Source organism: Mirounga leonina, unplaced genomic scaffold (assembly GCF_011800145.1).
Source record: "Mirounga leonina isolate KUSES-001 unplaced genomic scaffold, KU_Mleo_1.0 Mir_178, whole genome shotgun sequence".
NCBI lineage: Eukaryota > Metazoa > Chordata > Mammalia > Carnivora > Phocidae > Mirounga > Mirounga leonina.
Genome location: NW_023270464.1, coordinates 28,255,423 through 28,269,222, shown reverse-complemented (window position 1 = coordinate 28,269,222; position 13,800 = coordinate 28,255,423). Strand labels below are relative to the sequence as shown.

Genomic DNA, 13,800 nt, shown 5'->3' with positions numbered 1-13,800 from the left:
GGTGTGCGGCCGGCCAGGGGCTTTCCGCTGGCGGACCAGCCGGTCGGGCCTGCACGCCGGGTGGGGAAGCTGCTGGGGCCAGAGACGCCGTGGAACCCAGTGTGACACCCACTCCAGCCCAGCCCCGGCTGCTCATGCGCGTTTAGCTCTGATGCACTGGGCTCTGACGGGCTCCTTCCTGTCCCAGGACCTTCCTCTGGCAGTGAACACGGCGGCCGGTCGCCTCCCCCACGACACTCCGCTCTGCCGGTCCTGCCGCCCTACGGGGCTAATCATCATCCCCAACGCACACGCGCTATCCTGCCTCTGCACCTTCGTTCACGCCCTTCCCTCCTCCGAGAGCGCCCTTCCCCTCCATCATCTTCACGGCCGGCTCTGGTGTCCCCTCTGGGGGGCGTCCTCCCCAGCGTGCCAGGGGCCGCCGCCCCACGGCTCTCATAGACCGAGGACGCCGCACGTGGCCACGCCTGCCCGAGCCTGGGGGCAAGCGTCCTCGGCGTGGTCACTCTGGCTTGGACGCTCCCTCCTCTCTGTCACCGTCATAGCTTAAAACTTGCTATTTTTCCTTCACAGGTGACGCCTGGCTCACTTTTGCCGCCTGAATGATGTGTCCTCGGCAAAAAACGAGCGCGCGCCTGCCACACGTTTTAATTCCACGTGTGACTGTAATTTTCTCGTTAAAGCAAATCCGCCCTGTGCCTCGCCGCATCCAAGACAGACGGGGTGCCTGCAGCTGCGCCCGGGCCACCGAGAGAATTCAGCCAGGTTCGCGCTCCCGCCGCCCGGGCTCAGGCCAGCACGGTCCGCTCAGGAACAGGGCCTCAGGATGTGCCTCGGAGCGCAAGGATGCGCCTCGCCAGGCTGGACTTCGCTCAGCGAGCTTCCCCGTGGGTCGTGTAGGCATCGCCCATAACCGCAGAAACGACACTGGCTCTTTGTACGTGAAACCAAAAACACAGACGCAAGCTCCTCCTGCCCCCAAACAAGAACACAAATGCAGGAGGTTGGTAGGGAGGTGTCGTCCCCTCCCACCTACCCGTGAGAAGCCCGAGCTCAGAAGCACCAAGTGACTTGTCCGCCATCACACAGAGCAGGAGCCGGGGACCTGCACGTTCCGGCCTTCCTTCCGATCCCGCCAGCGCTCACGGAGTGGAACCATACCCCACTAGTGTGCATGACCCGGCCTCAGCTTCACCAGCCCTGTCCTCACCAAGGCTCCGGGTGCAGCGCCTTCACGCACCGGGCTGAAGAATGCACCCGCCACTGCCCTGAGCGCACCCTTGGGCCTCAGAGACAGTGGGGCACCCAGATGTCCGCGGCTGCACGGCCCGGGTGAGATTTGGGTCCCGGCATCAGCAGGCTCCGAGGTCAGAGGTTTGGACAGAGGCCCATGGGCCGCCCGGACGGGGCAGGAAGGAGGGCGAGGCGAGGGGCAGGACAGCGCATCGCTGGGGGGGAGGGCAGCAGGCCTGGTGCAACCTGGGAGCTCCGACCGCGTGCTCAGTGGATGCCCCCCCATTCTGCCCCCGTGATCGCTCAGGCAAACGCCGTGACCCTGGAGCCTGTGTTTCCGAAATGTTCTCATTTTGTAATTAGGAAAAAAAAATAGTCATTAAAATAAATGCATCAAGCTTCACTCCTGTTACCATTTAAACAGCCGACCACAAAAATCCACGTTTTAAAAACAACAAAAATGAAGCCGGAGCCCCCATTCGAATACATGTTAACTTAAAACAAACAAGCACACAGATGCCCCCAAGCCCCAAAGATGGAGCCCAGCGTGTCTGGAAGACCCGCAGCCGGCGGTCCAATGCCCCACTGTGGCCGTGACCACGGCCGTCCCCGGGTTGCGAGCCCGCCGGGCCGTGACCGCGGTTGTCCCCGGGTCGCGAGCCCGCTGGGCTGTGGCTGCGGCTGTCCCTGGGTCGCGAGCCTGCCGGGCTGTAGGACACTACTTACTTGATCATCTGCGGCACGGTGACCTTGGAGTTCTCCTCGAACGCGTTCATCATCAGCCCGTTGCACCGGATGTTATCCACACACTGGAAGCAGAGGGGGGGCCCCAGGGTCAGAGCCACGGCCGCCACCCGGGCCCCACAGCAGCTGTGCCCAGGGAGCAGCTCGCGGGCCCAGCCTGACGCGGGGTCCTCACGCCGGAGCGTCGTCCTGGCAAGGGCAGGTCGGCTGCAGCCTCCCTTCACTCCCACCGGAGGCCACCTCCGACTCCAGCGACCTTTTGGGGACTCACCTGACCTCCCTGGGCCTTCCTGTCCCTAACCTCGAAGCGCGGATGATGCCTACCTAGCTGGGTTGTCGGCAAACGGGGGCACCCGACCCGGCCGCTCTGTCGCTGACCTCTGGGGCCTGGCGGGAAGGGCCAGGTCAGGTCCACTGCGGCCGGCACCAGCCTCCACGACCCTGCACACACGGGCACGCGGTCCTGCACCCTGGTCCTCTCTCAGCCACGGCCACGCTCTGGGGCCGCAGACGGTTTCCACGTTCGAAACCCCGTCTGGGAGAGGCCAGGCTGCTGGGACTAGGGGCACAGAGGCCCACGTTTCCCTCAGCCTCGGAAAAACTCAAAATCCACGTTCTGCTTCGAATAAGAACTGCCCCCAAACGAACAGTACATCTCTGGGGCGTCCTCCCCTCTCCTCGCCCCTGCCGCCCAGCCTTCCCCTCCTAGCCGCGGGCGCATCTCACAATGTCCTGGTTTCCAGGGCGCGTGTTTCGGGGGGTGCTGGCAGAGGGGCCAGCCCAGCGGGGGCGGCCCACCCGGTCTGCTGGGGACCAGCGTCCCATCAAGGCTGGACCCCCCTCCCCCATTCTTTGGGACGGGGTCAGTCAGAGGGCGGTTCCTGTTCCTTGCACTTCCCAGCCCAGCGTCTCCAACCCGCGGCTCTGAGGCTCCCTTCGGCTCTGGTTCTATCCGCAGCAGTGGAAAGCCGGGTGCCTGGTCGAGGACAAGGCTCCCCGGAGGCATCGGGATCCCAGGGGAGGGCTGGGGACCCCCACTGCCATCGGCACGGCTTCCTAGTTTCCGGTTTTCTCTGGGGTGCGCTGGGAGCTTTGAGAACAGGTGCTGGCATGCAGGAAGAGCGGATACTCGCTACGTGCCCCCTTGACCTGTGTCGTCCTTCTGGCATTTCCAGATGGGCAGGCAGGCCAGAGGGCCGGGGGAGCGGACGGTCTGGGCAGCCCAGAAGTGGGGCATAAAAACCAGGGCTGGGGGGCCCACCATTAGATAGAGCGGAGCCTCTGCCCCAGGCCTCCCGCCCCCAACAGGGGCATCCCAGCTTCGCTGTCCCCTTGCTCCCACCGTCCGCTGCTCCCCAGCATGCTCGCCCAGTCTGCAGAGAGCAGCCCACACATGGCCTGGACGAGCTCCCCGCTTCGGGGACAGGCCTGCGCTAACCCCGGGAGAGGCCTGTCCCGCAGCCCGGGGCCACTGACAGCCTCTTCCAGACTCAGCCTCTGCCCTGGTCCCGCGGGAGCCCACAGCCCCCTGGGTCTGCTCACCGGTCCCTGGGAAGTCTCTGCCCCCCGTGCATGCTGCTCCCAGTGGGGTGCGCTGCCCTAACGCGTGTGCAAAGGCCGAGGCCAAGCCTTCTCTCTGCATAGCTGACGCTAGGCCTTGCAGGGCCCTTCCTGTCTCTCCAAACGCTGTGATGCCCAGCATCCTGGGGAGGTGGTGCTCAGACTTTTCTGTGTGTGCCAACGGCCTGGGGCGTATGTGCTAAATGGCAGATTCCCAGGCTTCGTGCCCGAAATTTGCATCTAGGAAGTCTGTAGGGAACCCCAGGGGAGCTCCAGAATCTGGAGTTTTAAAAATCACTGTAGGGCATGATCCAGGTGCAAGGGGTTCCCCGCCCAGACTCTGCCAATGGGAGGGGACGGCCGGCCTCAGCCTTGGCCGGGGCTGGACCCAGAGGACACTTGCGTCTTTTCCATCAGAACCCTGCCCCCAGGGCCCCAAGAGCTCAGGCATGACGGAACCGCATGCTTCCAGGAACAGGTGATCCTGCTCACCTGGCTGATGTCACTGGTCCACGCCGCCTTCTCCTGTCTGGACGAGGCCACGAGGATGACCGTGAAAGGCGGGGAATCCTTGGGCTCCACCCCGATCTTAAAATCCAAGTGGTCTATGTCTTGGTTGGATCCTTTGGCTTCCAGTTGCAAAACATGGAGTTAGCAGAATGAGCGGGGCCCTTTGTGAGCTGGGGAACATCGTAACGATGCCCTCCCCGTGTCACCTGCGGGCGAAGGCCCTGCAGCGGCCCCTCGCTCCCTGCAGAACATCTCCTCCCCCCGTCGGTGAGGAACCCCCACTCCAGAGATGAGCAAAGGCGTGGACTGAGGAGTCGTTCACGAGCACGCGGGGCCATCCCAGCGGCAGAGCCAGGGAGCCCGGGTTGGGGGGTCGGCCTCTGCCCTCATTTTGCCAACAGGCAGCTGAGGTCCAGAGTGAGGACATCCCAGAGACATGGCAGCCGCCGCGAAGCCAGGACTAGAACCGGCCTCACCGCCAGACTCGCCGGCTACCCCCAGGTGAAATGGGGCCAGAAGGGGAAATTCAGATCGTCACTGTTTATGGGCCGGACTGGACATTCAGCTCAGTGTCGAGCCTCCCAAAGCCAAAGTACATTCTAGGTATTTTTGTTACTATTCCTAACCTGAGAACTTCCTTGCACTCTCGGGAGACTAAGAGCACAGTTTATGGGTGCCTTCCAGGGTGCCCGCATTAACTGGGGGTACAGCGAGTGGGGTGGAATGGTGTGGGGCCCCGTTCTGCCGTCGCTGGCTATGTGACCCTGGGGGGCCCTGCCCCCCCCCCCCCCCCCAGGCTGCAGACCATGTCCTGTACAGAGTGGATGTGACGTGTCTGGGGCCCCACCCTTTCAGTTCTGACACTCAAGAGTTTTCGGGTTCTGTGCTGGGCACGGGAGCCCCTGTTCCGGTGGCGGCTCAGGGTTGGGACGGTGCTGGTTGCTCTGGGAAGCAGGGTGCCTGTGAGCGAGCGCGCCGAGTGGGGAACATGACCCTTCTGCTTGAGTCTGGGCTTTCCCGTGGCCCAGCTGCGGCCAAGATTAGAGCAGGTCAAGCGCTCCGAGGGGACCGCGTTACACGTTTGTCCTGCCCTTGGGGGCAGCATGGCTCGGCTCCCAGGGCAGGGGCAGGAAAGGCTGACCGGGGATGTGTGTGTGAGAGTGGACGGGGCCCCGGACCCCCTGCAGACCCCCCGATCTGAAGTGGTTCAGACACAGCCCCACCCTGAGGCACCCCAGTCTGGGGAAGGGCAAAGATGCAGAGCCCCGTTGGGGTCCCCCCAAGGGGAGGGTGGGGGGCAGAGCAGAAGGGACGTGAGGACCAACGTCAGCCCAATCAAGAGACAGTAGTGACCCATCCCCCAGTGACGCCCGGGGAAGAAACTCCCACAGAACCCCCCCACACCAGCTCGCCCGCCCCCCACCTCCCCACCGAGTCCCCCTCCCTGCTGGGGCTGCCACCCCGTGTGTCCCCACTCCTCCCACTGGAGGACAGAGCCGTGCCTCCCCGGGCCCTTCTGCATGACCCAGGGGAGCCACTGTGCGTGGGACCCACGGACACGTGAATGACGGGAGCTCACGGGGGTGCTGGGACCCCAAACCGAACGGGCCCGAGGAGCGTGGAGGGCAACGGGACGGCGGACGGGGGCTCCCACCTGCTGGCCGGCCTCACTGGGTCCAGGACCGGGACCGCCACACCTCCGCGCCCTCCCTCCCCCCCAGCAAGACGGGGCCGGGGCAAGGGGGTGTCTGCTGGGCGGCTCGCACACCTACCGTCTTCCTCCATGTTCTCTGGGTCCTCCAGCAGGGTGCAGTCTATGAGGGAGATGACCCCATTCTGAAAAACAGCAGGGACCACCTCCAGTCAGCAGGGACACGCAGGGCAGAGCCCCGCATACTGGGGCGGGACACGGCCCTACAGCTGTGCATGCACATACGCACACGTGTGCATGTCGTGTTCCCTGTGGGCTTTGTGGTTTTCGTGTCGAAGGACATTATCCTCACGTAAGAAACCCCAGGAGGTGGATCAGGTGGGACCGTCTCACACGGCTCCCCCAAATGAGGGCCAAGGGACACCTACGGCAGGGGGTGCAGTCTGCACAGGCTGGACCCCCCCAAGCCTGGGCTGCACCTTCGCGTTACCAGTTGGGACACAGGGCAGTTGACCGGATGCGTCACAGGTCCCATTCTGATTTTACAGGTAAGGAGAGGAGATCCGGGGGAGGGGTCTGGCCCGAGGTCATCTGGCCGCTAGCGCTGGGGTCAGGGAGGGCCTCGAGGCCTGACCTCGCCCAGGTCACTTGCTGGCTGCCTGTTCTGAGGGACACCTGGGAAAGGGCCTCCCATCCTCGAGTGTGGGAGCCTCTCCTGGGTGTGAGACACCCCGGTTCCGTGAGGAACAGGGGCCACGACTGTGGGGGTGGAAGATGTCGATCTCTACCCCCTCAAAAGGTGAGGTCGGCTTTCCTCCCCCTCGAGTGCAGGCTGGGCTGGTGGCCTGCTTCTCGGATGGCGTGCACCTCCTGCTTGCTCTCTGGGTGTCCCTCGGACCACGTGTTCAGCCGACTGCCACGTGGGGAGGCCACCCCGGGAAGGATGATGCAGCCCCTGGGCCTGGATGCAACCCTGTGAGACCCTCACCCCCTGCCACCCAGCCGAGGGGCTCCAGGCCACCCGGCTCGGCATCTGAGAGACCATGACTGCCGTGAGCCACTCCGTCTGGGGGTAACTTGTCACCCGACGCGGACACGTAATGTGAGAACTGATGGCAACAGAGACCCGGCCACGGTGTTTGCAGGGCAGGCTGCCCCCGGGACGCAGAGGCGGCCCCCAATCCTGGGTTCTCGCTTTGCTCTTCGGCGGCCTCGGCGAGCCCCCTGGCTTGACCGTCCGCAAAGCCCCACGTCGCTCTGACAGCCTCTTTCTCCCGAAGATCCTGCCGAAGTTTTAGATCTTGGGTCGTGTCCCAGGGCGTCGGAAAGCGGCCTGACTTCAGCCTGTGGTTTCGGAGCACAGATCCCGGAGCCAGACGGCCGGCCTGGGTTCAAAGCCCCGCTCTGCCATGGGCGGGCTTCTAGACGTCTCTTACAGACGGGGAAGGAACAGCATCTGCTTCAGCGGGTTGTCTCGGAGGCGGATGCTCGTGAGGTGGGCTCGCGGCCACGATCGTTGTAGTTCATCGCGGCAGCAAGAGTGACGACGATCTGCACCCGCCGAGCTCACACCGCGTCCCAGGCGCTGGACTCATGCTTTGCACCCACTCCCTTAATCCTCACAGCACCCCCTGAAGCGGGTGTCTTCACTCCCGTGTGCAGATGGGTAAACTGAGGCTTGGCGGGCACCTCTAGTTGGGGGCCCTGCGGGCGTTGGAACAGCACTCCCCTGTTCTTTATGCTGAGGGGCTCTAGAAGCTCAAACACCCCCGCCCCGGCCGAAACAAGAGAAAACTCACAAACAGAAAAACACGTTTTCAGACTCGGTCTCCGCGCGACCTGCCCCGCTGGCTGCCGCCTCTTGGGGGACGTCCTCCCGCCGGCACAGAGCCTCGCGGCAGAAACAAGGAAAGCGCTCCCTGCCCTCGTAGCAGCTCTCGGGAGCTTACGGGCCAGGCATCCAGGGTCTGGAAGGATGGTCTGCCTGACGCTCCGGCACCTTCCGGCCCTTTCTCGGCCGCGGCGTGTTCAGACGCCAGGTCCACCGAAGAAGTTTCCAGGGGAGCCCTGCTCAGAGGCCCACGTGCTTCGCCTCAACCGGGCACCAGCCGCCCGCCACCTGCGCCCCCGCAGAGCCCCTGCTGGGGATTGTTACCCCTAGTCTGCAGACGAGGAACGGAGGCAGAGACGGGGGCCAGAGCCTGAACTCAGAGCCGCGAGATACGCAAGCTGGGGAGTAGGAGATCCTGCCCAGGGTGCACCTCTCCCCGTGCCGTTCGAGCAGCCAGGAGGACAGGAAGGCGGTGCTCCAGGGGAGAAAGAAGCCGACGGCACGAGCCAAGGCCCTGCGGTCTGGGAAGGAGCGGGAGGGGCTTGAGGTGCCGATTCCCCTCACTTTTTCCCTTTTCGACCATCTCATCGTGGGGGGGAAGCTGGAGTGCACTGGCCTCCACCACAAACGATGCAGTCGAGCTTCCCGCATTTGGGGAAATCGCAGGGCTGCCCTCATCCGGAGGCCACGGAGAAGCCTCGCCCTTGGAAACCAGCTTCACGATCACGGCATCTCCCCTGACAGGTTTCAGTGCTCCCCTTTCCTTGTGGGATGGGCCAGTTAGCTGAGTGTGTGGGGTCTCGGGTGGGGCCGCGAGGTGCCGAGGGCTGGCCCTGTGTGTGAGCACCTCCGTCGCCTGCTCGCGGGGCCCGGACAGGAGGAGGCGGCCCCGGGAGCGGCGGTGTGAGCGCCTCCTGAGCGGCTGTCTCACCCGGCCCCTCCCGCACCGCGGCGCACACCCACGCACGTGCGGGTGCACCCTCAGGGCTTCGTCTGGACCCCCTGGCTCTTCTGCCCTGGCACCAGCAGCTGGGCTCTCTTGGGGTCCCGACACCACTCACCCTCCCACTTCCCATGATCTCTCCGGAAAACCCGACCACGGCCGGCTCCCTCCAGCCCGCCCGTCGTACCAGCACACGCGTGTGCACTCCGCGTCTCTGCCCACGGGTCCTGGGCAGGGCGGTGCCCACCACGAGCCCCCCGCAAGCCCAGCCCCAGCGGCCCCTACCTTGGTCAGGTGGAGCTTCCCGCCAGACCCCCTGGTGCAGATAATCAGATGCTTGGAGAACAGGAAACACTGCCGCTCGCCCTCCTTCTTCAGGGACAGAGACCCCAGGCGGCCCCTGGTGATCTTGCCCTTCTCAGACAGGGGCACCTGGATGAGGGAGCCTGTGGGTGGGGGGTAGACCCTGAGCCCAGTCCCAGAGCTGCGTTCCCCTCTGGCCAGCTCGGCAGCTGCGGCGGTCCCAGCGCCGGGACCAGGGAGTCGTGGTTCCTGGCAGCCGGTGCGCACGCCGGACGATGCTCCCTCGGCCCCGTCAGCCCGATGGCAGAGGCATGCTGAGCAGGGCTCCCGGCAGGGCCCCCAGCCCCCGGCCAGGGCCTTGCCAGGTGGAGGAACCCTCCAGGGCAGGGCCTGTGTGGCGGGCACGCAGGGCTGGGAGGGGTGTGGGGGGCAGCACGAGCTGGCCTGGACGGATCAGCACCGCGCACAGCCCCGCGGCCCGCGCCGGGCAGACATCACCAATCAGGTGCGGCCCGTGGGCTGCAGAGCCAGACTGAGCCCCATCCCGGACACCGGGTGCTGGGGACGAAGCCCCCTGCGCCCCTGCGCTGGCCCCCGCCCCTGGCACACACAGCACGCAGTCCTTCCCACCTACTCAGGGCCTTCCCAGTCAGGCATGGGCACGCCCCCTCCTGCGCCGCCTCCCTCCTTGGCCGCCTGGCTCCAGCTCATCACCGTGCTCCTGAGTGCCACTCCCAGCCCGGAAAGCCCTTCCTTTCCAGCCCGAGAACTCCTACTTGTCCTCCCCACCCCCGCCCGCTCTGCCCCCTGCCCGCGTCCATCCCTGTCTGGACCCCTGCCCTGCGTCTGTCTCCTCACGGCCCCCTGGCCCCGCAGGTCTAGTCTCGGAGTGTCCCTGGAGCCCAGCGTTGGCCCGGCATGAACGAGGCAGGTGTCCGCGCTCGATGCATGACTAACGAGTGAGAAAGGGCTTTCTGGACCCCCCTGCTCGGTTCCAGGTCCAGCACGGCCCCATGGGAGGGGAGGAAACACTCTGCTTGGGGAACAGAGCAGATTCCAGGTCTGTGGGGACGCTGCTCATGCCAGGGGCGGCCATTCTTTCGGCATTTCCAGCGCGGGCCCGGTGCGGCTCAGGCAAGCAGACCGAGGCTGGGGAAGGGTACAGGGGCCACGCGGGGGCTCAGAGCAAAACTCCAAATTGAGGACGTGTGCAGAGCCAGCTGCCCAGGCTGGACGAGGGGCTGGCAAGCCTTTCTTCTGGTCAGAGTCCCAGGGCCGGATAGAAGGACCTCGGGGCTTGCAAGCAGAAGCCTCTGCCCACAGAACGTGGGCTCTGGGCGGGGCACCCCTCAGGTGCAACGAAGCTCCAGCCGCCCCGCGTGGGCAGCCAGCCCCCCTCCCTGGCCCTCAGTGGGGCTGTGCCTCCCAGATGCGGCTCCCCAAGAGGCCGAGGATGACGAGCAGAGGACAGAGGGACTGAGCCACACTGCCTGTGCCTGAAAGGCTTGTGATCCAGGGCCGGTCTGTATCTGTTGTCGTCCTCGGCTCCCCACTCTCTCCCCAAAAACACGTGTCAGCGTTCACTAGGACGCACGACAGACACACCAGACCATCTGGGAAGAAGCGCGTCTACCTCTGGAGGGAAGGAAGCCGTGGAGGCCCACAGGACCCGTACGTGGATGTGATGCCCACAGCCCTCCAGTGGCCTCGGGACACTCTGCAGGCATGCCACTTGGAGGGGCCCAGGGGCCACCTGGGACCAGGGGGTGGGGGGGCCTACCTTGTCTCACGAAAGTCTGGCTGGTGTCCAGCAGGATCTCGCAGCCTTCAATAATCATGCGCTCAATGGCGAGGTTTTTCCGGATGTTCTCCGTCTCGCTCACTTCGTCATGCATTATCCTGCAGGGACGGGAAATAAGTCAGGGGCAGGAGGAGGGGACGCCAGGCCTCTAGCCAGACCCAGCGGGAAAGCCTGGCCCTGAGGACTCTCGGGGCCTGCAGTCATGAAGGGGGAGAGGACACGCATTTACTGAGTGCCCGCTGTGTGCTGGACACTCCACAGGCAGGCATGGTCTCCTTTTCTTCTTCGGGAAACCCAAGGAGGCAGGCGTTCTTGTTTCAGGAAAAAGGAAATGGAGGTTAACCGTGAGAAGCAGGTCTGTCTGATCTGAGAGTCTGAGCCATGTGCAACCGAATGGCAGAATGGGGAGAACGATGGGAGCTCAGCAAACATCCTTTGTTCATTACTCTGCCCCTTATCCCACTACTGGCCTTATTTCTATCCACAGAACAAACCAAGTTCATCCCTGCCTCAGGGCCTTTGCACTTGCTGTTTCTGCCCCTTGAATGCTCTTTATACGGTTGTTTCCTTAACACTGTTTGGGTTCTGGAATGGCTGAGTTCTGGAGCGCTGGCAAGCCAGCTGGCTCAGGAAGAGACTGATTGCAGTTTACATCCACAGGCTCCCACACATCCCGGAGGGAAGCCGGACACAGCATGTCCCTCATCTGAGCCCACGGACAACTATGTCCTGTTCTGACTGCCGCAATGCCCCTCCTCTCCAGCAAGTGGCACCATCTACCTGCTTTTAAATAAGCGTTTGGCGGCGGTGGCGGTGGGGTGGGGGGAGGTGTTGGGGAAGAGGCGCGTGGATTTCCAGGGGTCGGGAAGGTGATAAGTAATTTTGCGAGGAGTCTGTTAGAAGTGCCCCGCCTGCTCCAGGAGGGGCTGATTCCGCGAGTTAAGGGCTGGCAGTTCCCGCAGGGACGTTACCCAGCTCAACCCCGGGACAACGGGAGGGGACACTGGTCAGGCTGGGTGTGCGCTGGGGGGGTCAGCACGTCGAGCAAGTACTGGAGGCGTCTGGCCTTAGTCCCCCCACCTGGAGGCTTTCACGGGGGTGGGGGAGATAACGGGTTTCATGCCCTGGCCTGACGTCCGGCGCTCGGCAGGTGCTTTGGTGAAGAGCGGTGATCGGCGGTCGGAACTCGGAAAGCATTGTTATCTGTGGTTTCTTCTGGCTGTGGGACCCGGGCTTCGGCATGGGGCCTCGGCACCCCAGCCCGCCTCCGGGAGGGACGTGGGACCCGGAAAGCAGCCAGGGCTCGGGAAGCAGCCGCAGGGGATGGGAACCACCTCTTCTCCAGAGGGTGAGGAGTCTCCCCAGCAGGGCTGTCGTTCGTGAAAATAAGGGGTTGGTTCCAAAGCAGCGAACCTGGTTTTGCCGTGAGACACGCGTGGAATGCCGCTGCTCAGACCGCGCCAGCCCCGGGCGGGGGTCTGCGTCGGGGTCCCCAGGCTGCACGCGCAGCTGGGGGCTCATGCACACGGGGGGCTGGAAGTGCTGCCCCGTTCTCAGGGAGCCCGGCAGGTGGGGGTCAGGAGGACGGAGGGGCAGGCCCAGAGGCGGGTGGGAGCCAGTCCCAGGGAGGTGGGTGTTTGTGAGCACAGCCAGGGGGCCTAGAAACTCTCCTGGGGCCCGGGCAGGGCGAGGGGGAAGGGCTGATGTCGCGGAGACGGGAAAGCCCCCTTCCGTGCACTAGGGCGGCGCTCTGGGGCAGGTGCAGGTGATGGGGCGGGATGCGCGGAACCCTGGGGGATGGGAATCGGGGTCTCAGGCCAAGCACCTTGGCCCACGTCTGCCCCCTGCACCCCTGTGTGCACGGGGACAGGGCGCCCCACGGTGACAAGAGCCTCACTGCCTTACAAGTGCCTCAGGCCTTCTCCCTGGGGAAGAGAGTGCAGGATGTGGCTCCCTGGGACTCGAAAGGACAGAGGTTTTGTGAGTCTGCAATCACACCCTGCTAACACCCTTGCCCGCCCTGGCCCAGCGGTCCTCCCTCTGCCCAGGGGGGAGCCGTGGCCTGACTGACTGCCCCGGGTCCGCCTGAGGAAGCCTCTTAGGGCCCCGGCAGGGCTGCTGTGGGGCTCCACAGCCTGTGGGCCGATCCTTCGCAGCTTCCAGCAGCCCGTCTCTGGGCACAGGGCCCCTCCTCATGTCCGGCCCCCATACCATGGAGCCCCCCGGGGTGGTCTCACCAGTCTCGTGACGACCCCTGACCTCCAGACACCAATGCCCTGCTTCCCTCCCACCATCTCTGCCACAGCTGTCCAGCTCCGGTCCATGAAACAGGAAGGACTCCCCTCCAAACCGCCCCTCCTGCACTTTCCTCCACCCTCCTGGCTGCTCAGCCCACGACCCTGCAACACCTGCTTCCCCCCCTCAGCCTGTTCCTCCAGCTAACCTGCCAGAGACTCCTGCTGGTTCCACCTTCAAAATGCCCCTGGAATCTGAGCCTCCTCCCCACCCCCATGGCCGTCTGCCACTGGCCACTGTCATGTCGGGGTGTCACCAGGGGTGTGGGGGGGCACCTGGGTGCCCAGGGGTTTGGCCTGAGACCCGATCCTTCTCCCCCAGGGTCCTGGGAACACAGCTTGCTCTTCCACCTGGGCCCCTCAGCTGCTGCGCTTGCAGAGAGAAGGCTCCCCTGGGCTCTCCTGGGCTTTGGAGACTGGGAGGGGGCAGGTGGGGGGCCCTGACTGCAGGCCCCCAGCTTGTGTCCCCACTGACACTGCGGGCTGCAGACCAGAGTCTTGGGCATGTGGAGCCACGGGGTTGACAGAGCCCCACTGGAGGACAGAGGAAACGGGCCCCTGTGAGTGTCCTTCTCCAAACCCTCCGTACCAGGGACACACCACCCGCGCCATCCTGCCCGGTGCCCACCTGGGCTAGAGTCATAAACGTCTGCTTGTGGAGTCTCTGCTTCCCACTGCTGTAGGCTGAGCCCCTGCCTCCGAATCCTAACCTGAACACCAGCTTTTGCCACCTGGGGCTGGAACTCCTGGAGGGGCATTCTCAGCCCCGACCTGGGGCCTGGCCACCGGCGTGGGGCGCCCAGAGGTCAGGCTCACCTGGACAGTTCCTCCAGTTTGGATTTGGCGTAGTCCAGGCTGTTGCGCTCCACGTGCTCATGAGGGGTGTGCGCCAGGAGCTCATGCAGCGTCAGGATGTACCTGGGAATCTGG

The 13,800-nt window shown here is 64.6% G+C and overlaps 1 protein-coding gene and 1 non-coding gene across 3 annotated transcripts in view; both read right to left on the bottom strand.

Moving 5' to 3' along the window:
- The window catches only part of RASGRF1 (Ras protein specific guanine nucleotide releasing factor 1), a 97,191-nt gene that overhangs the window by 32,821 nt on the left and 50,570 nt on the right, over positions 1–13,800 (bottom strand). For both annotated transcript variants that reach the window (XM_035024364.1, XM_035024366.1), the window contains exons 8-13: positions 13,687–13,796; positions 10,556–10,674; positions 8,758–8,918; positions 5,820–5,883; positions 4,030–4,166; positions 1,960–2,042 (exon numbers count right to left, since the gene is read on the bottom strand). In XM_035024364.1, coding sequence (XP_034880255.1) covers positions 1,960–2,042; positions 4,030–4,166; positions 5,820–5,883; positions 8,758–8,918; positions 10,556–10,674; positions 13,687–13,796 — 674 coding nt within the window. The remainder of the gene's footprint in view (positions 1–1,959; positions 2,043–4,029; positions 4,167–5,819; positions 5,884–8,757; positions 8,919–10,555; positions 10,675–13,686; positions 13,797–13,800) is intronic.
- Positions 8,121–8,277, bottom strand: LOC118023260. The gene has a single exon (XR_004682728.1). It is a non-coding gene; the product is annotated as a U1 spliceosomal RNA (small nuclear RNA).